Below are 26,952 nucleotides of genomic sequence, written 5' to 3' on the forward strand. Positions count from 1 at the left end.
CGAGCCCTCCCCCAAAATATGGAGCCGGGGATAAAGTACAATAAGCTGTACAGCTCAGCTGCAGTACTCAGGAGGGAACTCCTCCAGTCCCTGGTATCCATTGAAAAAAAAAAAAAAAAAAAAAAATCCATAGCATACTTCCCTATGTCCAGATGTCCCACATCAACATATTGGCTTTCGTTTTTTTTTGTTTTTTTTTCTGCACCAACCTTTTGTAAATAGGATACGTCTTTGCACTGTTCATAAGTAGTAGCAACTAGACCGAGTTGTCGGCGTAGAATGGAAGAAAGGTATTAGGTGTATGTAAAGGATGTAGATGATTGTTCTTTAAATTGACGCAAGGATAGATCGGTAGTCAAGAGTATTACTATCTCTGTCGGTCTTAAACGATTCGATCTGATACATAAGAGTAGAGGATTAAGTGTAGAGGTTATTTGGAAGGGTGTTAAATTTGGATGATGACCGTAGGATCACAAGAGAAAATACCTGATGTTTCCTATATATGTAAAGATTCCGAAAATTTTTGAAATACTCTATCAAGCTGTTTCAATTAATAGACGTCCAGTTTCTTTCGTTTCGTTAATCGTTTTATGTTCCAATTAGCTTTAACCTTACGAAAGCAGAATTTACACAGAGATATTCGCTTTGAATGCAGCCTGCTGAAGGAAAACCGTTGCAGACAGCGAAGGAAATTCTCAAGGGTGGGCCGCACCCTTATTATACACGTTGGCGGAGGGCGAAGGCAAGCCACTGCTAGAGTACAAATTATATTAGAACAGAAGCTATTACGCTTGTTACTCCTCCCAGGCCCAGGAGCCACCCCTCCCAATTTCCCGCTGTTTTATTTTTAATCGTAACATCTCTGTCTGTATCCGTTTTTGCCAACTTAATTAAATTCTCTTTTTTGACGTTGGACAAAACGCTCTTAATTAAACTTTAAAACGGTTAACCGTTTCAAAAACTGGGCGAGCGGTTTTAAATGACGATTTTGTCCTCCATTCCCGATCAAGAGTGAGTATCCGGTTTTCCTTGAAACAAAATTTCCTCAAAGTTCACCAAGCTATTATTAAGGCATTATCATATAAAAAGTTCACATTAAAATTAGCAAGTGATAGCATCCAACATCTATAAAACTTGAGGAAACACAACAACAACCTGACGGTAGGTCGGTACCACAAGAGAATTTTGGGTACCGAAAGTCAGACACACTGGCCATCTCCAATGCCACATCGATCACTGAAACCTCTATCTCACAATGAATGTAAAAAAGGCACCGGAAGAAGTGGAAAAATTCCAAAGGTGCCAGACCATCATCACCAATGCTGGCAAGGTAATTGTTACAGTGAGATAGTGGGCTAAATTCCGAATAGTGATAGGACTATATACCGGTCCTTGGTATCTGAGGAAACATCTGCATGAACTGGTGATATTCAATTATGACCCAATTTGTAGGTTATGCAATGAGGAGGAAGATACAGTCACTCATATCAATGGGAAGCAACCGCTAAATCGAGAAAACCTGATTTACCCAGAAGGAATAGTAGCAACGACAGTCGATGACCTAATACTTCTTAAAAGGATGACTAGCACTGAACTAAGGAATTAAGAAAAGTTCAATCGATCAAACCTTTGGACTACCTAATGTGGATATGTTGTAAACCACATCTCTGTAGAATTCAAAAATTCACTTGATGGTTTGACACAATGCACTGCCAAAACTATTACTAAAAATCGAATCTTCGCAGAAATAAGCTTCATTGGTGTCCTTTACATAAGGACAGAACAGCAGATACGATAGCTTTCAATGGGCGCCTTACGACATAACCTTGAAATCTCATCACTACATTGTCAATCATTAACTAACAATAAGTTTATTAAGTTTTAAAGAAGATTGTATGTTTTCTTAAGTACTCTTTACATGGTTAAAAAGGGAAATGTATGCTTTTATGCTTGACTAACGCTTATGTGATGTCCCGATGTTTCTTGGTATAGTATAAATTGGTTTAAAATACTGTTTTATTAGATTGAACAGCAAGTCGCTAGTGATTTGTTATAAACAAAAGAAATTATTGCGGTGCTAAGAACAATCGGCCCTTGCCAAATAGAACAAAAATCGGCAGAGGTGCAATAAAAACCATTACGGAGGAGAAGACAAATTGGATGGAAGCCGGCCAGAAGAAACGGCGTTTTCAATCTCGACTAACGTTTTTCTTCTCAAGACGTTCGGGGATAAAGTTTCACCTGGAAACTATCGGGAGGGAGACGATTGTCAATACGCGACTTTGTCGCAAGCTCGGCCGTTTGATCCCGGTCGGTCTGAAGAACAGATTTTCCTAAGAAGGTTCTAACCTCTGTGGTCAACGGGGTCAAATTACCTTGGTAGTGCGGTTAACATTTAACATTTCAAATAGAAAAGGCTCATTTTACTATTGGAGCCAAAATTTGGAAAATGAGAATATGTAATCGGTGACAGTTTGGTTAGCCTATTGATTACTGGTTCAATTGCAGGTACTTTAGATCAACGAAAAATACTTTAATATTTAATTTTGGAAATGTGTCTTTATTTAACTTTAAAAAGTCTTCCCTCGCAGGCTTGTAGACTAGGCTAAAAAATTTCATTTTCATATAAATTCCAATCCCTACGTACAATGTGTAATATAAAGCAAACTGATTGACATATGTCCTGGAAAAATTGAGCGTGCTCCCTTTATCGAAATCAGTTTTTTTCTCAACAAAATGGAAAATTTTTGGGCCTTTCTGAAGCGCAAGCCATAAACGTGGGTATACAGCTGAAAGGTAATAAGAATGGAGAATTTTTTAGAAAATTTGCAAAGTTCTAGGAGTTTGTACTTATTAACAGTTACCAATCCAACATTTTCAAAAAATTCCAAATTTCATCATATTTGTTTTTCTGAATTTTTCGTGCAGAATTTTTCATCAATTCTGTAATGTAAATAGGTTTTCTTGCAGTAAATTTAACGTTGTTTCGCGTGGCACAAACTAGATTTTTTTACAATAAGAATTTCTGGAGTTTATAAGCAATTTAGTGCACTTAAATCGAAAAATATAAAAAACCCAAAACCCGAAACTACTTCTTTACCGTTGAGATTTGGACAGGGGTTTATAGGAATTTTTTTGTTGCATATGGTGAGTAAAAGAGGTCAAAAACATTATCTATAACTAAAAGAACTTCAGCATCAGGAACACAGGTTCACGTAGCGCTCAATATGGTTCATTGAACAGTTTGATACCGTGAGGTCTCTATTAGTCCCAAGTCCTTGCGACAATGAAAGTTCTTAACTGCTGTTGTACCTGTCTAAATTATTTCTAATTTATATAAAATAAAGAAAATTTATTCTATATATTTTCCAACAAAATCTCTACATCTTTGCCAACGCGTAATAAGCGCGTTTATTCCGCTGACATAAAAATCTTTATTTCGATTCACAATAAAGTTTTCGAAGAGTTATCGGCTTCACCGCGTTCTCTCGTTATCCCTCAAGAAGTGATCAAAATGCTTCAAAAAGTGGAAGTCTGTAAACGAGAGGTCGGGTGCGGTACACCATCAAACCGTCACCATAAACATTTTTGGGTGCAGATTTGATTTCGGGACTTGTTTTGTCCAACCACTGACATATACGCCTCCTGCAAGCTGTTCTAGATGTTCAAGAATTTGAGAAATCCATATTTGTTAAAACTTCAACCAATCATTCTGTACATTCTGAAAAGTGTGAGGTAGGTAGTCTCTCCTAGCCTCGAAGAAACATCTTGAAGTCTGCGTATGTGCGTATATTCCATCCCATTTCCTAAGCTTTTTAATGCTTTTTTGAAAGGATTAACTTAAATAATTTGTCAGAGGTACAGTCCGGAATGAAGAATTTTATAAAAACACCTTTTCCATTTTTTTTGCGACGTTTCAACCTTTATTCGTGTCCTCTTCCGGGAACTACAAAAACATATGTTGATTGGAAAAAGATAATTACACAATGCAGATGTACTAAGTAATATAAATTTTGAACCAAGTATTTCATACATAAGTGTGGTGTTATTCTTGTGCTGTCATATTTGTTTCGTGTGAAATTTTTGTGAAACGTGAATTTGTATTCTATCGTTTTTATATGATTGTAGGGTGGGTACGCGATAAATCTGGAAAATTTTGTTTGATCATAGGCGGTTTTATTGGACTCAAAGGAGTCGAGAATGGGGATTTTCTGGATTGGATGTGTGATTCGGGGTTTATTCGATGGATTCAGTTATGGATGATAACGAAAGAAAGGGAAATATAAAAATAAAGTTTAATGGTTTATTTGTTTTATGATTTTGGCGTACCTACGGCCGCGTTTGCTTGTATCTGTTATGTAATTAATGCTGTGTGTATGACTCTGTTAATGTACACCATTTCCAGAAAATTTCATTTGTATTTGTTTTTTCTTCAGTTTTTAGTATTTGTATTTTGTCGAAATTAGAGTTGTGTTGTTTTTCAAAATTGTGTGTGGCCAATGCTGTGTGATTAGTTTTTGGTGTTTATAGATGTGTTGTCTTTTCCATTTTTCCAGTTATTGTATTATGCCAATAATAATAACAATTCCAGTGTATGTAGCTGGACAGTTCATACAATTAATTCGATAAATTACATCGGATTTTTAGGCTGTTGGTATTAAGCCTTTGACTTTGTAAAAATGTATGTATACTATTTTGTGGTTTTTGAAGGCCATTTTAATGTGTGATCCGAAGAGAAATGTACTTAATTTGTGTGACAATGTGTGAACGAATGGAATTGACATGTATATTGATTTGTCATTGTGTAATTCGGGTGATGGTGTCAAAGTTAAAAGGATTTAATTTCAAGTTAGAAACGGTCAATTTGCAATTAAAAAACGTTAATACAAAATTAAAAAGGGATTAAAAGGGAAAAAATTATTTATAAATTCGAAAGGTTTAAGTTGTGGGGGAATGAGTAATTTCACGGAGAAAAGTCAATCCGTCAAGTATCCGTCACGCTAGCGGTTCTGGGTTCGAATCTCGACATAACCCTGGCTTTTTAATCGATAATGGCGTAAAAAATATTTTGTGAAGCGGTTTGAACCCACGAATGGGTAATTGGACGTTAATCCCTCCTGTAACAAATGAATTATTTTCCTATAATTTACTTAATTGCTAGCTGGTTGGAAAGGGTTGTTTTGGTCCGGGGGTTGTTAAAGCGCGATTTAAAGGAAAAAATCCTCTTGTTTTACAAGGAAAGCCTACAAAAAAGTCCTGCGATTCATATGAAAATGTGAGCACAATTTAGAAGACTTTTAAACCGTTTAAAACTAAAAAGTTGCACAAATACAATCGTTGCAATTCCAAATCAGCATAAAATTATTGCAATGTAACAAAAAATGTAAAATAAAACTAAACCGTTTTAAACTGAATCTAAAAATCGAAATAAGTACATTTTTAAATAGGACTTTTAGCACCCACACATAAAGGAGTAAAGAAAAAACAATGAGGGATGAGCCATTTAGAAAGAAAACGCTTAATCTCTTCGTCAAGCTTTCGAGTAATAAATCTCCTTTTTTCAGGATTTTAAAAATGTAATTCTTATTATGAAAAGTTAAAAATACAATTATTAACTTAGGTTTTAAGTACAAAGCAATTAAATATTGAGATAATTTAGCACCACATCGATGACCAGTATTTTCTTTCGAATTAGTCTCACTTTTTATAGTTATTTAATATATAATTATAATTTTACAGGACGAACATTAATTATATCACATATTGTAATCTAGTTGTTATAACATAAGACAACAAATGACCAAACTTTCGTACTGATTTGTGGATTTGATCTGGCATGATCGGCCAAAAATGCATTTTCCCTTTCACTAAAATTCGATATTAATTTGTGCTATTTTTTGTTGCAGTTCCTCCTGACATTATTGATTCCGAGACGAGCTCTGACACGGTGGTTGAAGAAGGCGAAAACGTGACGCTGATATGCAAAGCGAGGGGTCACCCGGCCCCCAGAATAATCTGGAGGCGGGAGGACACCAAAACTTTCACCGTTTACAACAACACATCCGGCTTCGCCACGGGTACAATTCAAAATTATTCAGCATATTAAATTAGGCCAAATATTGCCAGTGTTGTCTTCGTTTTCTGAAATCTTCCGGACTCACGAAGCGGACGGTTTTAACTATTCAACAAACCCAAAGACTAATCAATAAAACGAATAAATGACCTTAAGTACTTGCTTGCTTTATCCAGTTTAAAACGTTAGAATGGAAAACAAAGTAACATTATTAATTAAAATGGCTATAATACTCGGTGGTCTAGTCCTTCTTCGGGTGATAAAATATAGAACTAATTGCCACATAAATGTAAAAAAATTTAAAAAAGAGAAGAACTGCTTCGTCAGCAAAATATGCCCCTGGAACTTCTTTACATAGACATTTATGTTGGGAATACACTTGCGAGCCGAGCGACTGACACTAATGCTGGTTTTTCAGTGTGTACGTGCCCCTGAGGAAACCCAAATGTGCTGTAGGTTTAAACGGCCAAACGTGGTCGTGTGACGATGTATTAACGCTATTAGAAACATATCGCACCTATTCTATGTTATGGGCTCGGAAAATCCTGAGCAGAGATAGGAGAGGGAAAATATGTTTCCTGTGTAGTAATTTTGGGAGCTGTTGCTGTCAGTAATTTCCAAAATCATATGTGACAGTCTTGTACAAATTTTATACTGTACGCTAATGCTTTGGAAGTTCATGTCCAACATACATTCCGTTTCTTATATATCCCCACGTCAAAACGAAGACGTTGCTTTTCTTATAAAAAAATGGCAATTAACATAACTACGTAACTTTCTACCAATGCAATAAACAAAATTTCTTGTTCAGACATAGTCTGTTAACTAAATTGTATACTATGTTTACTCTGCTCGCGATCAAATCGGCGTAATTCTCTTGGCTTGGGCATCCATTTTTTTCGTGAGCATATTTATGGGCAAGTTTATGGCCTAGAATCGACAGGTTTTGGTGATTTTAATGCTTGAAAGAGAATGTTATTAAGGCTGTTTTTATATTTTAATGCTAATATAATAATACTATTTTTTATTGGAAAAAATATTCAGTCAGGCCGGCGCCACACTAGACGGAATGCGACGAAAAATCCGTTCAACCCGAACAAGCCACATATAAAGCAGAATGAAAGGAATGTCTTCAACGTTTGTATGGATATGCAATTGATAACGTGACTCAGTTGATCGTGTACGATACAATGAAACAACTTTTGATTTTGTGTATTTACAAGGTAAAGGAGAAGCAGAAGAGAAAGAGAAAACATTGGATTCATCCATTGAATATGAAAAAGGTAGCACTTGACCAATTACACTGACAGTATGGAGAACTTTGGCGCTATCCTGCCAAGTTCTTCCAATACTGTGGGATGACTGTAGCTTCATTTGACGAGCGTCTTTAAAATTCCACAGACAGGGCCTGTTCTGAACTTCCACAATAAATTGGTCCAAGTCCATCATAGATCAGCTTCAATTGCAGTTTTGCGTGTCCGACTGCCCACCTCTTCCGTTCTTAGCTTGTCTGTCGTCAGTGTGGCGCACCCCAACTACTTTGCACTGTTTTGATCTTTTTAGACGAAACTCAGCGGAACATTCCATCGACGGACTTTGGTGCACCAACGGAATTTCCGTCCAGTCTTCGCTGACTGTGTGTTTTGAATGTATGCTTGTGCAGCGGAAATTTCCGTCGCGAAAACTTCCGTCGCATTCCGTCTAGTGTGGCGCCGGCTTTAAACTTATTCGGTTAGATGATTTATACTAAATATCGTGTACAAAAGGTAAACCTCTGTAAATCTCGAATACTTCAGGACTAAATGGAACCCTGATAACATTTTTTCATGTGACAATTCTTTGTTCATTTAACTTACTGACTAACCCTGTAGGCAAATCAAACTATCTTTGGCTAAAGGTTCTACATTTTCACTGGATTGCTGGAACAGTAAATTTGAATTGTTTAAAGGTGAATTGTTATATGGATGTTCAATGGGATTGAACGAATGTAAAGAAGGTTTTTATGTAAAAAATATATACTTAATGCGATCAGATGCAATACGATTTTTGACTTTGCTACATATATCCTGAGAGGAGCCAGCAACCATTATTGCTGTCCCAGTATTCTGAATAGTTACATACAACTGTTAAAGAGGTCCCAGGGTCATCAATTCAGTCTGACAAATTTGTAAAAGTGAGTAATGTATGACTTGGATCGGGCTAAAGGGTCGATGTGAAGATAGCCTTCCGTTGAACATGGAAAATTTTTTGGGTATAAAGTTTTTAATGCAGGGTGTTTGTAGATCATTGTGAATCCTCGTTCCCGACAGTAGTATTAGTGTTGGAAACGTTGAGGAACGAAAGGGCACAAGGTATATGGAAGGACACGTTTTAGTTGGAGGCCCTTATACCAAAGGCGATCGAACAATTGTGACACGTCATAAAAGGCCCCAGGCACTATTGTTTACACTCAAGGAATGAGGATATATGGTCCACACCGCGCAGCACCGTGGGTCGTGGAATATCGATGACGAAAGCGGACTTTACTTAAAGTTGAAAGATTTGCTTTAATAATATCCTCAGAAGTGATATTTTAGAATAATTGACACAATTCAATTGGTGTATACACTGATAATTAAACACTGAGTAAAATTCAAATTCCATATTACAAATTGGATAACTTTATTGCTCTACTCATCCTGTAGAACCCACGACCTTCCGCTCAATAAGGCGCGCTCTTGCCACTTGAGCTATTGTGACTTCAGCTCAAGTGGCTAGAGCAACGGCGTATTGAGCCGAAGGTCATGGGTTCGAAGAATAAGCCGAATATTTTTAGAAGCAAAAAACATAGATTGATTCATACTATACTACCACATACTGATTTTTCATACAATACACAATAGGAATGAGAAACTTTATATTTAGATTATTCTTTGTATGTAAGGTCTTGGTTGAAATGAAAAAGTTAGTGTCATGAACGGGTTTCGAACCCATGACCTCCGGCTCAATATGCCGTTGCTCTAGCCACTGGAGCAGAAGTCACAATAGCTCAAGTGGTAAGAGCGCGGGTTATTGAGCCGAAGGTCGTGCGTTCGAATCCGCTCGTGGCTCTAACCATTTCATTTCAACCAAGATCTTACGTAAAAGGGTAATTAATTAAAAGACGTAATTTGGTCAATAGACCAGTAAACATAATGGATTTATACTTAGACATACTCTTTTTCTTTTATAAAAGCTCATGAATTTCTGATCGCGTTTAATTTGGTTTACATTAAAATAAGTATGTCGTAACTACAATAATATAACGGTAAAAATTACATGTAGTTTGAAAAATACAAAATATGAGTGTTCATTTTTTTCCCTTTTTCTAGGAGTATATACATTTTTACTTTTCCTGTTAAATATTAGTTCAGAGAAGGGTTGTCCAATTATCTGGGTTTTAATTAATATTCATTAAAATTCACCCAATCAATTTACTGTTGGCATTCTGGCAACCATACGTCAAATTCTCGCCCCTCCTTTTGTTCTGAATAACCAGTTTTACAGAATTGAATTAAAAACCATAGCGGCTTTAAAAAAGAAAACCTAGAAAAAAAAACTTTAGGGTTTAATTTATGAGAGAAACGAGAAAAAAAAGCTTCCCCTCACTGTAAAATTTAAGCCCCTCAGAAGGGTGGTGAAAGAAAAAACCTTAATTAGCAAAGAATGTCCTTAATTAGTAGGTATGGAAACGCGCTGGACAAGGACCTCTGATGTTATCTAATACTACAAATTACAGAACGAGTAAAAGTATAGTTAGTAAATAATTAACGGATGACTTATTCTCTCTAAAACTGTTAAACATTAGTTGAAGTAATACACTTTATGCCTTTTATCATGATCTTTACTACTGCAGTTTTCGCAGCAAGCAAATGAAATAACAGAGTGACAATTTAGCGTGTTACACTTGAACGGAGAAATCACCCAGCAGTGACACTCCCTCACATTGACTCAATCAATTTCTCAAGTGATCTCTCACAACCGCTTCAAACGACATGTTGGATTTCAAAGAATTTTGGGGCGAGAAAGGAGTTGGGCAAGTGGATTAGGGTGAAGGTTTAAATTTTTCTGGAAGTTTTTGTATCGGTATTTAATAATGTCAATTACAAATGGGTCGTTGTGAATTGTTGGGTTTGGAAAGTAGAAGAATTATAATGTGTTATAATTTTTGATCGGATGGATTGGATTTTGAAGGAATTAATTTTTTTCTTTGAATCCCAAATTTCAATTCCGTATGTCCACATCGGTCTCAGGAGTGCCTTGTAAATAAGCGGTGGGTTTGTTAGTAAGTTGTAAGTTCTATGATCAAGTAATCTAAGGAGTAGTTTGTAACGTCGGTTAGTTTTCTGTCTTTTCAATCGCGTATGAAGATTCCACGTTAGTTTGTTTTGAAATATAGTCCACGTAGTGCACAATATATGCGGGTGGAATGGGTTTTCCATTGAAACATCGTAGGACAAGTGAATTTTCGGAGCGTAAAGGTGATGTAAGTAGATTTAAATTCGTTAATTTTTATTCAACATATCAAGACTGTATAAGGTGTAAATGGGGTGTTATAACTAGCTAGGGAAGGATCAGAATTAGATGACAAAGAGTCGTGTCATCACAAAGAGCATATTGTATTGATAGGGAAAACTGGAATGTCGGCTGTGTATATTGTGAATAGAAAGGGTCATAGGATGCTGCCCTGGGACACACCCGCTTTAATAGGTATGTAAGATGGGTAAGGTAAAAAAGGGCAGTTGACTGGTACCGAATGAACTGACTAATGTGTGAGAATCCATGTGATTTGGTCAAAAGCTACAATAATTTTGCAGAAGTTTCCTGAAGTATGGCAGAATATTGGTTTTGCCAAGAAAAAGAGGGAAGAAAGGAAATGTTACTGAGAAAGGTAGAGAAGGAAAACTTTTTCCTCACTGAAGAAAAAGCTAAGTCCTGCAAATATAACTGAGTAGCTGAAAAAAAGCCTGATAGGTAGTGAGCAATAACCCTTATTTAAATTAGCACCATGGACGCGGTGACGCCTTTTAGCCACCTCAAACAAATTTATCTATGTAAAATGCAGGCCCAGTCTGATCAATTTTGAAGACAAGCTCTTTCAAAAGGGTATAAAATGAAAATCGAGAGTGACAAGAAAAAAACATCCACTGATGTTTTTGCAAATTCTAAAAGAGTTCTTTGAAAAATGAAGAAAACACATTTTCCTTTGCCCTGATATTTTAGTAATACACTTCTTCAAATCTTATCATACAATAAAAAATCAGGAACAAGCTGGACATCATAATTTTCCAGAAGAAACACAGTAAATATCTTTGCAGTGAATGTGTTTCCCCAGTACATTTTCTAAGTTTATTTTCACATATTTTTTTATAGGCTTTAACGAAAAAAAAAACACCAATAAAGACTGGGATTGTGGATTTTATTCATTACTCTTTATGTAAGGTATTGGTTGAGATAAAAAAGTCAGTGTCACGAGCGGAATTCGAACCCATGACCTTCGGCTAAATACGCCGCTGCTCTACCTCTTGAGATATGTGACTTCGATCCACTCCGACACCAACTTTTCATCTCAACCCACCTTTCGATTTTCTGTCCTTTTTACCATTTCTCAAATATCGTGTTATCTATTTGATTGGCAAAAAGGAGGGAAAATCGATAGGTCGAAGTCGGAGTGGATCGAAGTCACGATAACTCAAGTGGTAGACCGGCGGCGTATTTAGCCGAAGGTCATGGGTTCGAATCCCGCTCGTGACACTGACTTGTTTATCTCAATCAATAACTTACATAAAGATTAATTAATTGACAGATGTTATTTGGTCAGTCGGACCACAAGAGCTAATGAATTTATTCATTACATTATCACAGGAGATACCTCAATAGTAGAAAGTCGACTTTTACAGATCCAAAGGATTGAAAGCATTATGTTCTCACGCGAGCTGGCAACAAAAAACGTATTTATCAGAAATGGCTTAAGAGGGTGTCGCTCGAGAGCTACATGTTGTTTTAATAGACGGTGTGATTAGGCGAGGGAGGAAAGAGTGATTCACTGGCGAAGAGCCACTGCTCCCTCCCAACGAATCACTTCACCCTCCTGGGGAGAGGTAATTGGATAGAACTGGCCAACACCCCTTCTTCTTTCAACCGACGATGGGATAAACCATATTGCATTTCCGCCCCCCCCCTTTTTGTACTTCCAATTATTCCATCGGAAATTAGTACAGGCCCGGAGGGTCTCTGAATAGACGTGTCCTGTTTGCGACGAGGCGAAAAGGCAATGATAAGAAGTTTCTGTTGCATTCCTTTACATTACGCCAACTAAACCATTTACAGACATTTTACGATATTCCGCCATTTCCAGAAACGAGTCACTATCAAGTTTAGAACTACACGTTTAGCTTTTTAATTATATTAATAATATAAAGCAATAGGTTGCGCCGGTTCTGTTAGTTAATTGAAACCTTAAGTTCGACTAGAAAATTTTAGATTGGAGCATTTTCATTCTTACATTTTTAAATTATGCTTTAAACTCATATAATTTCCCAAAATGTGAGCATGGCGTTTGAAGAATAACAAATAGGCAAAGATATTTTCATAGATTCTGGACCAATTTTAACTTATTTTCGTACTTTCAATTAATTAATCTTTATGTAAGTTATTGTCGGAGGTAAAAAAGTGAGTGTCACGAGCGGGATTCGAACCCACGACCCTTGGCTAAATACGCCTACCTCTACCACTTGAGCTATCGTGATTTCGATCCACTCGGACACCAACTCCCCATCTCAACTCAATCTTTGAGATAAAGTTGTAGAGCAGCGGCGTATATAGCCGAGGGTTCTCTCTCTCTCTCTCTCCTCTCTCTCTCTCTCTCTCTCTCTCTCTCTCTCTCTCTCTCTCTCNGAACACACATATATGAATTGTCACATGGCTAATATGCATAGTTCATAACGCAAAAAAAAGAGAGAAAAAAAAAAAAAAAGCATCGAAGAAGGCATCGTGGTAAACCCCGAAACTATTACATTCCATTATTATACTACTAGTAGTAGTACTATAATATTCGAGTATATTGAACCTTGACTTGAAGGTGTGAGAACCATAGTGTAAATTATTATTTTTTAATTAACTGGAAGTTGGATCTTCTGTCGAGTAGTGATCATTTGTAACGTTTGTAAAAGAAATACATGATAAATACATCATAGTTAAAAAAATATAATTTCAAAATCCTATTGTAAAATATGAACAATAAAAATTAATCTACACATCCATTAAAAGTTGGTCAAAGAATTGTTAAGACGATAATGGGACAGAAAGGACGCCAGTGTTCCCATTAGATACGGCCCATGTAGTACCCTCATAAATCATCTTTCTTTTATTTGCGCAAAATAAATTTGTAGAAATATACCAAATAACAGTGAATGTACAATAAAAATAAAATTTCTGTTGTACAACGAAAATTTATTTTTCAAACAACCATTGAATAAATTTTACCAGTCTTCGATTTTATTGCGCTGGGGTTGGTGTTATGTTTATGATTTTATTCCTTCGATTTACAATTAATAGAATGATAAATAGTGATAGATGAAATACAACCTATTCTGCTTGTATTGAGAGAAAATACAACAGCGATAAAAACTACAAAAAAATAGTGTACATTTTGAATATAATTAATTGTCTTTTTATTATTGATGGTCAACCGTGACGTTTCTATTCGCTTGGACTAGGCAGAATAAACCCTTTATGATAAAAGCAACGATTAACAAGTGTAAAAAGTCCTGAAGTTAGAAAATACGAAAAATCCCAAACTGGGATTTTGTCTTTTTTTTGACATTTTCCACAGTTATCGATATTTGGCTCATATTATATGATCTATTCGCTTGACTAGACTGAATAAACGGTTTATTACAAAATAAACGATTATAAGGTGTAAAAGTCCTGAAATTAGAAAATATGAAAAAGCCCAAACTGTGGTTTTGCCTTTTTTTGCCATTTTCCAGAGTTACCTATATTTTGATCATATTATATGATCTATTCGCTTGACTAGACTGAATAAACGGTTTATTACAAAATAAACGATTAACAAGTGTAAAAAGTCCTGAAATTAGAAAATATGAAAAAGCCCAAACTGTGGTTTTGCCTTTTTTTGCTATTTTCCACAGTTATAGATATTTTAACCATATCACACGTCTATTTGCCTTCCGTCAATTTCAACAAAACGGTAAAGATTTTTGTTTAAAATTAGAGTTATACACTTTTCTCGTGTGAATAATGTATAAAGATTGGCCATTTGGAGTGATGTGTCCCGCAGCCCTGAAAATTGTCGACCGGGGAATAAATGACAAACTAACATTTGTGCACCTATTGTCAGCCATCGATAACTTCCAGTTCAACCCTCCTGTTGACCTAACGCCGTTTTACAAGTTTGACCTCTATTGCATCAAGAAAAACTTATTACTTTTTTTTACATCCACTCTTAAAAATGTGGGATATCCACCATTTAATTTTTTTTTCTTATATTGTTAAAATCCTTAACACACCATTAATTACAAAATTAAAATACAGGCCAATTATTATAATAATTATGCTGTGTGCTGTACACATTTTAATGACCTTACAATGAATCCTTGTCAACTGGATGTGACAGAGAACACATCGTCTGTTAATAGTTGATATTTATAACCTTTTATCAGTGAACATTCCACGGACTTACTCGGAAGTGGACGGTAGAGCATTACTACATAATCGGACGCTAATTCAGGTTCATAGATAGAGGTCTGTGTCTTCCCTGCTAAATTAAAAAAATTGCCTACCCACCCTTAAGAGAACTTCCAGCAGGCATAAGTAAAATCATTAAATTAAAAAATAAAACTCGTCGTTTTTATCAGAAACATAGGACTAACAAATTAAAACACTGCTAAAGAAAATGCAAGACATGCAGAAACTGGTTAACGGGTGGATGTACATAAATGGACCAATTATCTAAGTTCTCTCAAAGCCAACGACAATTCCCTCGGGCACATAGTAAAACACTTTAGAACAAAGAACCCCATTTATCATTGGTATCTAATGTTATTGCTAGTAACAGATGAAGATAAAGCTATGGGTTCGTATTTTAAATCTGCGCTCAAAAAGACTGTCAATCACGGACCTGTACACCTGGTCAAGCATGAACATAGGAGAATAAAAAAATTTCACCGCAACCGAGGTTATTACCCCCATAGATTACAAGTTGATCACTACGAAAGAGATTTTAGGAGTTATCAAATTAACTTAGAACGAGAAGGCTCCAAGCCCTAAAGTGTTATTGAAAAAGAAAAGCCATAATTTTATTAATGTATCTTTTCAACAATGTGCTAACACTATCCAAAAAAAAATTGAAAAGACTTATACTAATTTTTATAAAAAAGCCGGGCAAACCTTATGATTAGCCAAGCAGCTATAGGTCAATAAATCTACTCAGCTCACTTAGAAAATTCTTTGAACGGTCAAAACTGTGCAAACATAGAGGAACACAACGCCAACAGACATCATGAGGGAGGAGCAGTTCAGGTTTCTCCCGGGTCTCTTAATAACTGTTCAACTAGCTAGAGTGGTGGATATAATCACTGGGGAGGTCAACACCAAAAACATACCGATATGGTCCTTCTAGATTTGGAAACGACTTTTGGCACCATCTGTCAGGAGGAACTAGTGAGGGCTGATAAGGTATAAATTCCCTGCATACCTTGTCAAGCTTGTGTACTCGTACATTAATCAACGATCCTTTCGAGTGTCCCTAAACGGAGGCAGGACTCCCCCTTTTGTATAGCAGCAGGAGTGCTGCAGGGATACATCCTGGGCCCTTGCCTTTTTACACACTTTTTCAATGTCATACCTAAATTAAAACGATGCCAATTAGCAATCTGTGCAGACGATATAGCTCTACTGACTCCATCTTGGAAAACAAGTGCATTTGGAAAATGATTAAATGAGGAAATTAATAAAATAAGTCGCTTCTGTTGATGGAAGATAATGATTAATATACCCAAATATTAAGCAATTCCATTCACAAAAAGCATCCCGTAGCAAGCGAAACAATTAATATTATTGGAATCCCTATGCCTTTGTCAGCTAATGTAACCTACCTGGGTTTAACCTTGGACTGCAAACTTAACTTTGGCAGTCGTATTAAAAACAGGATTGCTAAAAGTAACCTATGTATCAGTTTTCTCTTTCCGATCTTGTCAAAAGAATCAGGAATGTCCAGCTATAACAAGCGTTTCATTTATAATGTAGTAGTTAAACCAATGATAATCAATGCATGCCCTGTTCGGAGTTTAACTTGCAAATTTAATTTTGTGAAAATACAAACAGTCCAAAACAAATTGCTAAGGCTAGTGACCACATCTCTCAGAAGGACCAGGCTAGAGATTTCCTCTTGGAAACAGTGGACAGTGAAAAATCACAATTTTACAGTAAGCTCGCCTTAACGAGAACTCCCGATAAAGATCAATAGGCAATTATGACACTATGACAAGCAGAAACTGTGGAGAAATAAATACATCCAAACTATTTTATCGCAAACATAATGCATATATTGTTCATGTGCATGTTTATTGTTCATTTCGTTGACTGCGATAAAATATGCCTCGCCAATTATATTCATATAATTTATATTTATATTTACGTACCATCAATCCGTGGATTTACTTAGTTTATTTATCAATTCCTTTATTTATTTATAGTTGTTTATTTGATTAATTTAATTATTCATTACTATATCCATTTAAATATTTATTTGTTTATTTATATCTCAATCTCGCTTTTAACGTAGTTATGTATTTTTAATTTTTTAATCTTATGACGTCTACTGTAATGTTTGTTTATCATTTTATCTACTTAATAATTTTTCATAAATGAATAACTTTAAGTTTGCAAAAAATTTTCTCGCTAATTAAAATTTGTGAATTATTAAACACAAAACGGTTACAAAAAAAAAATTATAGAAGGTTATAAAGCTCTGTTGTCTTTCGGACTTCTATAATGTCAGGTTGCACTTATCCAATTTTATTTTTTAAGTGAATAAAACAATTTTTCAATTCGGTTCGACATAAAATCGTGAGTTGGAAAGTACTATTTAAAAAAGTTGATATAAATATGTTTAGAAAGAAATTGATATATATATGTACATACATACGTATACATACATACGTACATACATACATACATACATACATATATGTACATACATACGTATACGTACATATATCCATACATACGTATACTACATACATACATACGTATACATACATACGTACATACATACATACATACATACATACATACATACATACATACATATATATCGAATGCAAGGCTGCTGGATTCGAACCTAGGACCTTATTGTGATGAACACCGTATCAATGCCTTAACCGTTGCAGACACCTCATTTGTACCTCTGTTACTTTCTATATTATATATGTAAGTTAATGCTGATATGCCACTGCAGTAGGTAACTAAATTACCTTTTATTTTTTCTCATATTTACTAATTGCAATTGCTAGGCATTTGCAAAAGATGTGTTCTATTGGCTCTGCCTCTTCTATCTCAGTCGGCAGTGTTTATCTGTTGTAAGTCCTATTTTTAAATAGTATTTTACTGGAGCTTGTCCTTCAAGATTTTTAGTCCCATTAAGTTGAGAAGTACCGTTTTTCTCATTGGGGTGTTGTTGAAGTAGTCAATCATCACATTCTAGGTAATTGTTGTGACTCTAGATTTCAGTTATTTTTTAATGTCGATATTATTTATGTCACAATGGAGATTGTTTTGTTTATGTTCTAAAGCTTGTTGCCTGAAAGTCCATCATTTCTTGACCTTCACCCATCTTAGCAAGTTTTATCTGATCCTTTAAGATATTTAGGCAATTCCTGACTAGTTTTGGGTTGATATCGTAGGTTTAAACTCGTTTTGGAGTTCCAGGCTATCTGTTGATATTATATTGTCACTCTTGAAATGTTTTTATTTATTTCACGTGCACATGTACCATTCGGCTTGAAAGATGTGGTGGAACTGAGGGCAGGTGGGGCGCTCACTAAGTATGCTGCACTAAGCCCCTACCCGATCTTTAGGCCATCTATGTATTATATTGTAGAAGAGCTCCAGCTTTCTCTTTTTTTTTAATTTTATTTTTAGTCCAATTGGTGACCCATTTAACTATATCATGAGTTTTTTTAATACTAGAGTTCTTCTTGCTACTTCATAATAACTTGAATAATTTTTTTGATGCGCAAAATTATTGTAGTATTTTTCGGATTTTGGAAATTGGCAAGTTTCAGACTTCGAACTACTGCCCGTGCCGTCCAACGCCCGGGATGAGATCATGCCGTTTTCCAACAGAAAAATTAAAATAAAATACTTCTCTTTATCCAGATAAGAAAATACTTAAAACAAACTGTCCAGAATTGTTTATAATTTTACCGAAAAGGAGTAAGATGAACTCCAAGAGGCAAACGGATAAACCAAATGTTCACTGCTAAATGTTCGGGGTCCGGGAGATTTTGCAGTGAAATTGTCGATGGTTGTCATGGGTCATATTGACTCGAGCGATAGGGTCGTTGATAATTTGCCATGATACAACAGACGGTCTAATTCTGCTGTTGGTGTAGCTCAGTGAAGATGACGAGAAACGAAAAGCGTCTAACAGACCAAACCAGCAAGAAAAGAGAGACCAAAATACAAGTTTATCACTACGTAGACAGCAAAAATAAATCCCTTTATGTAAAGTTTTAAAATTACCTACGTTGATCCTTGAATTCTTCATTGCCGGACACCTAATTAAAATTATAACTGCCACATACGTTTATAGATGGGATAACTGTAAAAATAAAACAGTTCATTCAAACATAGTCTAATGGCTCTGAAGCAAGGTGAGCGTGGCATGAACATTAATCATGTGCTTGCTACTTACTCAGCGCATACTTTCTGAATAAACAGATAAATAAAACCAAATGGATCAAAGCAATTTAGAGTGGAGCTTTATGCGCTGCTTAGAAAGCGAACAGGATTGGGATGATTTTATCAGCCACCGAGCCGATCCCTTCCTTCAAAGTAAAAGGGTATATCACATAATATAAGGGTGTATAACTTTTTCTACGGTTATTGCTATCTTTAATTCCACCGCGTCTCTTTATCTTTTGCACGTTTCTGACAGAGAAATTTACTTTTATTAATTTGCTGCGTATAAATCTCTTAATATTACTCGTTCATAAATGATTCAGGGTTTGGTAAAGGGCGAACGTAACGGTACAAGTAATTATACTTTCAAACTTTGAAAGACCTTTTGTTCTGAGCTTTTGAGAACGCAAAGAAAGTTAGTCTCTTTTGAATAAATTATCTAGATAGACGCCCAAAGGAAATATAACTTCTTTTATTAATGCCAATTTATAGAACGACGAGGGGCAGCATTTTCGATTAGGAAATATTAAACACAGAACTGAAATCAGAATTCGTTTTCTTTTCGAACTACAAACAGAAGTGGTAGCATTTGTAACATTTAAAGCCACAATTAACCTTAACAACTTAATTTTTTTATTGCAATCAAATACCATCTGTAAAGAACATATATTATTTCTAATCTTTTACACTTAAAGATAGACAATAACTTCAATTTCGGACAACAACAAAAAAAGTAAAAATCAGATGTAACGTTAAAAAGAAATATAAAAGCAAGACGTAGAAAAATAGTTAACTACAGACTATATACTTGGCCAACACATACAAAAAAAAAAAAAATACAAAACCTACAAGCAGACTTGAAGGAGTGAAATTAACCAAAATCATTCATAAGATGTATATATTGTCGAAGTAAAAGTTTTAAATATTTGTGTGTTAAAATAAATAAAAACTTTTACTACTTCAATTAATTAAGGTTTTAAGTTGAGATAAAAAGACAGTCTCACGAGCGGGATTCGAACCCACGCCGCTACTCTACCACTTGAGCTATCGTGACTTCGAGTATACTTCACTAAAGCTCTCCGTGGCCATTTCATTTGTCGCCGAGAATCCAATCCGATTACACGACATTTGAAAAATGGCAAAAAGGAGGGAAAATTCAAAAGGTGTGGTTGAGATGGGAAGTTGGTGTCCGCGGAGGTCGAAGTCACGATAGCTCAAGTGGTTGAGTAGCGGCGTATCAATCCGAAGGTCGTAGGTTCAAATCCCGCTCGTAACACTGTCTTTTTTATCTCAACTTAAAGCCTTAATTAATTCAATGTTATGAATTGGTCAAGCGGACCACGAAAAATAGTGAACTTTTACTACTATTGCTCAATGATCTATCTCATTGTGATTTTCATTTACATTAGTTGAAATTCCTAAGAAGAGATGTTCTCAACAAATTGTGATCTTGATAACAATTAACGTGCTGATAACGATTTAATATAATATGCATGGTCAAAAACATTTTTGAAATTATCTCAAGCTTGAAGACTGCTTTCTTCAAGAATGTGTCGTTGTAGAAAATTAAATTTCTTTTAGATTGAACTAAATGAAATGAAGAGGTTAAGATTGTCCTAGAGGTTTTTGAATTCATAAGTGAATGAAGAAAGTACTTCATTAAATTAAAAAGAATGAAATCTTTTACGACATAACTACGTTGTATCTAATAATACAAAGGACAATACGGCAATGGATAACAACCGTCTGCCAGACGTCGGTCTATAAGTTTTAAAAGTTAACAGAACATACAAAATGCATTCATAAGTGTCCTCGTGGAAAGTATCATTTAGAATTACAATAAAAGCAGAGTAAAAGTCAAACAGAAATAAAACAGCTGAAAAACTGTTTTAGCCAATGCAAGGGTTAGATTAAAACGGTCAAACACCACGTAAACACCCAATATTATTGTCGCACATTAACACCAGCATAATTATATTTATAATTCTAATATTTACGTTTTCTCTTTTTATCTCTATTTGGCGTTGATTAAACCCTTTGGGATTTAAACTTTCGTCTATTTATTTTAACCCTGCTAATGGTTTTCCTGATATTTTTGTTTCTTTGATGAAGTACAAATTTTTCTCAAAAGGCGAAGTCTACATTGCCCAAGTATAGCTTTTCTAGTACCATAGCCTTTCCTAGTTGCAGGGAATTTCTGCATGATATGCACTATTGCGTTTGTTTCCCTGGAGTCAACTTTAATCATCTTTAGATAGTTCTACGTTTAGGTGGTATATTACTAGAGAATGACCCATAAATGTACCTGTAAGGATTTTTAAATTCCTTTCTGGTGAATAGGATCTCCTTTTGTTTCCATTGTTTAATTTTTGAAGTAGTCTTTTTACTTGCTTTATTCATCGCAATATTTGTTGCGTTCTTCAGATCCTTTGATTCAAATTCTTTTTTATTGTGGCTATAATTTATGCCACAAAATGGATATAAGCCTGTTCTGCCGAGGCTCGGTTTTTTGGCTAGGATGTCTGCTGCCCGTTGCCTAACATACACTAGCATTATCCTTGATTTTTTATGGTATTTATGCAGTTCCAGGATAGTTTCGAATTGATCTTGTAGGCTTGGAGAGCTTTTAGAACTGCTTGGCTATCTGATATATGATGTTGATTAGTTATTACATGTGTATGTGTCCTAGCCTGCTCTTCAGTTTGAAATTTGATTCTTTTGAGCCGAGGGCGATGTGGTATTCATAGTTAGACCTTTTTATGCCCATTCCTGTTTGAGCCCTCTGCATACCTACCGTAGAAAAACTCGATGTTTTTCTTCTTTGATATTTCCATTCTACTATCTTTTTCATTATTATATTAATTTTTTTAAAGTCTAGTTTTTCTCGTCAAAGATAGATTTTGTTATGTATACCCTCGTAAAAGATGCAAATATTTTTAACCATAATTAGAACTAATTTTAAATATGTTATTTTACAATCGTACTAATTAAAGGAGGAAAGAAAACAATTAGTTCCTTCGTCGAATTTTCTAAGACTACATCTCATCAGGACAGCACGAATTTTGGACTTATGATTAAAGCCAAAGATTAATATTTTAATTTATTAAATTTGAAAGTATTGATAAAAAGTTTCTCTTCTTAGTAAGAAAATTTTAGATAATATAAATATATAGAAAATAAAATCAAGAAAAAGTAAATGTGCAAGGGGAAACCGGCAAGGAAAGACCTTTTGTTTTAGGTTTTAAAATGAAAATAAGGTCCCTTCAAAAACCCACCAGCGGTCTCGCCCGAAGGAAAGATCGTTGCGAGGTAATTATATCCCATTTATTTGAAATCCCTTAGATATACAAATTCGATTAAGCTAAAGCGTTTGTCCGCTGGTATGGGGTCTTCCTCAGGTACGGCGGGGTGGTGGAAAGGGTGTAAAAAAAAAATAAATAAAAAAGTATTGATAAAAAGTTTAGTCTTTTCTCTGTTTCGTAAAATAGAGATATTATTGTCAGCTATTTTATTTTTGTGAAAAATTTTGGTATGGCCATTATTTACTTGATGCTTCATTTCCAATAAAGAATTAATTATCAGTTTTGCTGCCATCCTTTGAATGTGTAGCTAAGTTTTATTCTTGGTTTTATATATATANTATAAACAACTAATTTATTACCTATTCGATTCATTAATTTAGTGTAACGTTGCTTGTAAGTCTTACTTCGCGCAAGGCCAACAGTTCTGCAACACAGGCAAGTCTTGCGGGTTTAGTATACACGGCTTTTTATTCAAGGCACCAAATTAGCAAATATCTTCACGGAGACAAAAATATGTTAATAATTTTTTCTGCCATAACAATTATTTTCAAAAACCGTTTTGTTTAAATACATGGTCTTTTTCATATATAACGGTTAACTTTAACCTGTAAATAGTATTTGTAAATACAAGATTCAACCCAAGCGGTCGTTCATTCGAACCCGACAAACATACAAACGAGCTTTTTTTTTTCAAAAACACCGGCACCCCGAGGGCTCATGTAGCCTCGTAATTGAAATACCCGCTTAAAAAAATGCAAATATCTTTCGCCATAATTAGAATTAATTTATAAATATGTTATTTTACAATTGTACATTAATCTAAAAGTTTTCTATATTTTACTAATAAAAGCAGCAAAGGAAAGGACAATTGGAAAGAAAATATTTAGTTCCTTCATCGACGTTTGTAAAAGTATATCTCATCAGGACAGTACAAATTTTGAACTTATACTTAAAGCCAAAGATTAATATTTCTATTTATTAAATTTGAAAGTAGTGATAAAAATAGTATTTCTCGAAACGTCAACAAAGAAACCGAATGTTTTCTATACAATTCATCATATCCCTGACTTTTTTATATAAAATTATAATATTGGCTGATAACTAAATATATTAAAGATAAGCTTATCAATTTTATCAGCTGTATACATACTTTATATGTTATAAAATACCTATCAACAAACCAAAAGCGTTATTACCATATTTATCAAAGTGTTTTTACCAGTTGACAGCTACCACGGTGAGATGATGAAATTCGTAAAAGTCGACTACACTCAGATGGGTGCTTATCTATGTATAGCCACAAACGACATCCCGCCAGCAGTCAGCAAGAGGATTGTGCTCCGAATAAATTGTGAGTAAAGGACATGGTTAATCTTTTTTCAAACGTGCAATTTCCCTCTAAATTGTAAATAGTTTGAAAAACTATCATTTTTTTGCAATCTATTACCTTTTTCTGTTTGTGTTTGTAGTCACTCCTGTCGCGAGGCAGCCGAGTCAGAAGGTCGGCGCCGTCCTCGGGTCTTCAGTCAGCATCAGCTGCGATTTCCACGCTTTTCCAAACGACAACACCTCCTGGCACAGAGAAATCGGAGAAGTCCACGATTACGGGTAAAAGGATGCTTCCTCTCTTAAGCACGAACGGAAAATATTAGAGCCCACTGACCAATGTTTGAAAGTTTTGATCCAATTAAACGTCCATTGCAATTATTTTTTGGGTTCTGTTTGTTCTACTGTATGATATGTTCTAATACAATAATTTTAATAGGAAAAGTCTTTTACGAATTAATGAAATCAGTCTCTACAATACGTATGTCAATGAAGGTTACTTTTATTGCAATATATAAAAAGAAAATCATAATCATTATACACAAAATTAGAAATTAGTTTCACTATTTTCCCAATAAAGATTACGATTTAACAGAAGAGGAATTTTCTCATGTAAAAATGGTTTGTTCAGATTAATAGATCTTAAAGTTTTCTTTTCAATCATCACTCACTGGCCAATAACGGATTGTTTTTTGGCTGGTGCCTCTCTGTCTTTGTTGGGAGGTCCGATAGTTTTTTGGAGTATTCTGTAAGACCTTGTTATGACCGCTTTTACGAATGGTGCACTGATACCTCCGTGCAATATGTTTGTTGCGGACGTACCATGGTGCTGTTATGGTTCGTAGACATCCACAGGCTATAAGTCCAGCTTTGGAGTATTACTGCCAGTAAGCTAGCCGTTTTTAATTAGAGTGAGAGTTTTGACTTTTCTATAATAAGCATTTTAGCAGTTTAATGCCGGAAGTAAGTTTTGTTATATGGCCTTGATAAGGTGATCACCCAAATCAGCTTTTCATCGATTACTAAACCTAGGTACTACTTGGTATCACCTTGAGAAATAATATGCACGTTTTAGTTTATTGGTGTGTAAGTCACTTGGGATTTCCTTACTCATTTTTACTCTCAATTTTTTTACTACATTTAAATGCTGTTTGCTCGAGGTAGCCACTGTATCAAATGCGTGGTGATTAGTGACCGTTAATCGATAATTATTCAGAAATCGTGAGATGCGGTCTGGTGTGATGCAGGTTTCAGAAAAACATTTTCTTTATCGTGCCAACGTTTCGATCTTTATTAAGATCATCTTCAGGGCCTGGGATTTACAAACATTGTTTACATTTAACAAATACATTTAGGATGTGGAAAAGTGTTATATAATGCAAATATATTTTTTATATTCAATCAAAGTATTTCTACTCACACAAAATGTTTGTCTTCTGTGTAATTGTGCCATTCTTGCGTGTCGTGTTGAGAGTGCCAGAGAGAATTTACTGTTTTATGTTTATATACGTTGTGGTTTTCTAATGGAGAGTAGCCCGAGAAATAGATGAGATATCATAACGGGTCTAATCAGCTACACTGTGGCATCGTGGACAACGAATTTCCCAATTGTAACAGCAAAAGTACGTTTTAATACGTATGTTTGTATGAATCTATAGTTAGTGTTGGGTTTTGTTTTTTTTTTGTTAGCATGCCATACACGGTCAAATGCTCGCGCTCAAACAATGCCCGGTACAATTTTTTTCCTCTATCGTTTACCGGATTTCATCCGCCACAGTTGATGGAAATTTTGGGGACATGTTATCTTCCAAAGCTGTACTGTGTCTCAGGTGCTAGTACATTAAGAAGAGTAAACTAATTGGAAGGAAACTTTTTCTTGCTTTTGCTTTTTTTGCCCTCTCCTTTACCGCTTTTCCATAGAGAGACCCGACACCGGCTGGCCCGTCAAATTTGAAATTTATTTTAAGGAGACTTAATTGTAATTTTTGTCTACAACAACTCCTATTTCCGATGGAAATCAAAAAGAAAACTTTCGCACTTATTTTCTCCCTCATATGTACGTATTTTCATTTTAATTATTATATAAATAAATAGATAAATATGCGGATATTTCCACATAACAAATACAAACTAATGGGAGAAAACAACTTGAATTCCCTTGTACTATCTCAGCTGTTATTTACCTCGCTCAATCTATATTTCGCTTTTTATCCGCTCCTATGTCTGTCACTGCTTTGTGGAATGTTAGTGTAGTATATTGGCCTAATAACAACCTATGTTTTGCTAGCCACCAATGTTGGAAAAAGATTTTACCGGTTCTTTGTGCTTTTGGTGCTTTACACCATCGAATTGTTCCATACCTGATCTTCGCCGCATCTACCGCAGAGTGGATTCTTTGGAGTTGTGCCTCGAAGTTGCCATGCCACATAAGAACTAAGAGAGCCAAAAGTTTGGTTTTATCCGCAAAGGAGACATTCGCTCTTTTATTGTTGAGAGAAAAATTCGTATGTAATTCTGCCTTTTGTTCCCTATGATCCTGTCACTTTTTGAGAATTTATTTTTTATGGAGTTTGTCCTCATTAAGGTGACAGCCCTGTAGACCGACAATTGGCCTTTTTTCATGGTTGTTATCGTTACGCGGTTTAAGTCCGTGAATAGAGCTTTGGCGGTAACTTAAACGCATCGTTTGATAATGTCTGGTATGCTTAACAGTGCTAATCTACGAGCCTGTGTTAAAACCTTTATAGCTTTGGTGTTTTGCCTGTCCCTCTGTATGTAACCATAAGAAGAAATCCGCTTTTATAGACAGTACCGAGTGCTGTTCCATCCATGCCGTTTGCCTAGTTTGTGAACCATGATTATTACTGAATAACTACTGTTGTCTTTTTGTAAAATAGGTAAGGATTAAAATGGTGTTGCAAATTTGCATTAAATAGTCAAGAGACTTTCGAGAAAACGCTTTTAATAACTTTCACTACCAGGTTTTTCCTCTTGTTAGCACTCTTAACTAGCGGCAGAGTGAAAAAATGATCAGTTGCAAAAAATAAGATAAACAAAAATTTCAAAAGTCAATTTTTTTACAATTATAACTAATAAATTTTAACGTCAAATCACCCCACCTTAATAATAGGAGCAGTGCGAATTTTATATTTCATGTAAAGAAAGAAAGTTTAAAATTTCTTCATTGGGCCATCAGGGTGTTCGACAAGTAGGTTGGTCCTTACCTATAATTTTGTCTCTTCACCTACCCGAAGCTTTTGGGCTGCTCGCCATCTTCAGCGATGGATTATTCAGTGGTTAGTTTCA

General features: G+C 35.2%; 1 protein-coding gene across 1 annotated transcript in view; it reads left to right on the forward strand.

Moving 5' to 3' along the window:
- LOC106670298 (lachesin-like) overlaps window positions 1-26,952 on the forward strand; it is a 218,597-nt gene that overhangs the window by 178,629 nt on the left and 13,016 nt on the right. Inside the window, exons 4-6 of the mRNA XM_014400489.2 lie at window positions 5,907-6,077; window positions 23,543-23,671; window positions 23,790-23,928. Coding sequence (XP_014255975.1) covers window positions 5,907-6,077; window positions 23,543-23,671; window positions 23,790-23,928 — 439 coding nt within the window. The remainder of the gene's footprint in view (window positions 1-5,906; window positions 6,078-23,542; window positions 23,672-23,789; window positions 23,929-26,952) is intronic.

The sequence above is a fragment of the Cimex lectularius genome, unplaced genomic scaffold (genome assembly GCF_000648675.2).
Source record: "Cimex lectularius strain Harlan isolate CLEC.00 unplaced genomic scaffold, Clec_2.1 scaffold94, whole genome shotgun sequence".
Taxonomy (NCBI): Eukaryota; Metazoa; Arthropoda; class Insecta; order Hemiptera; family Cimicidae; genus Cimex; species Cimex lectularius.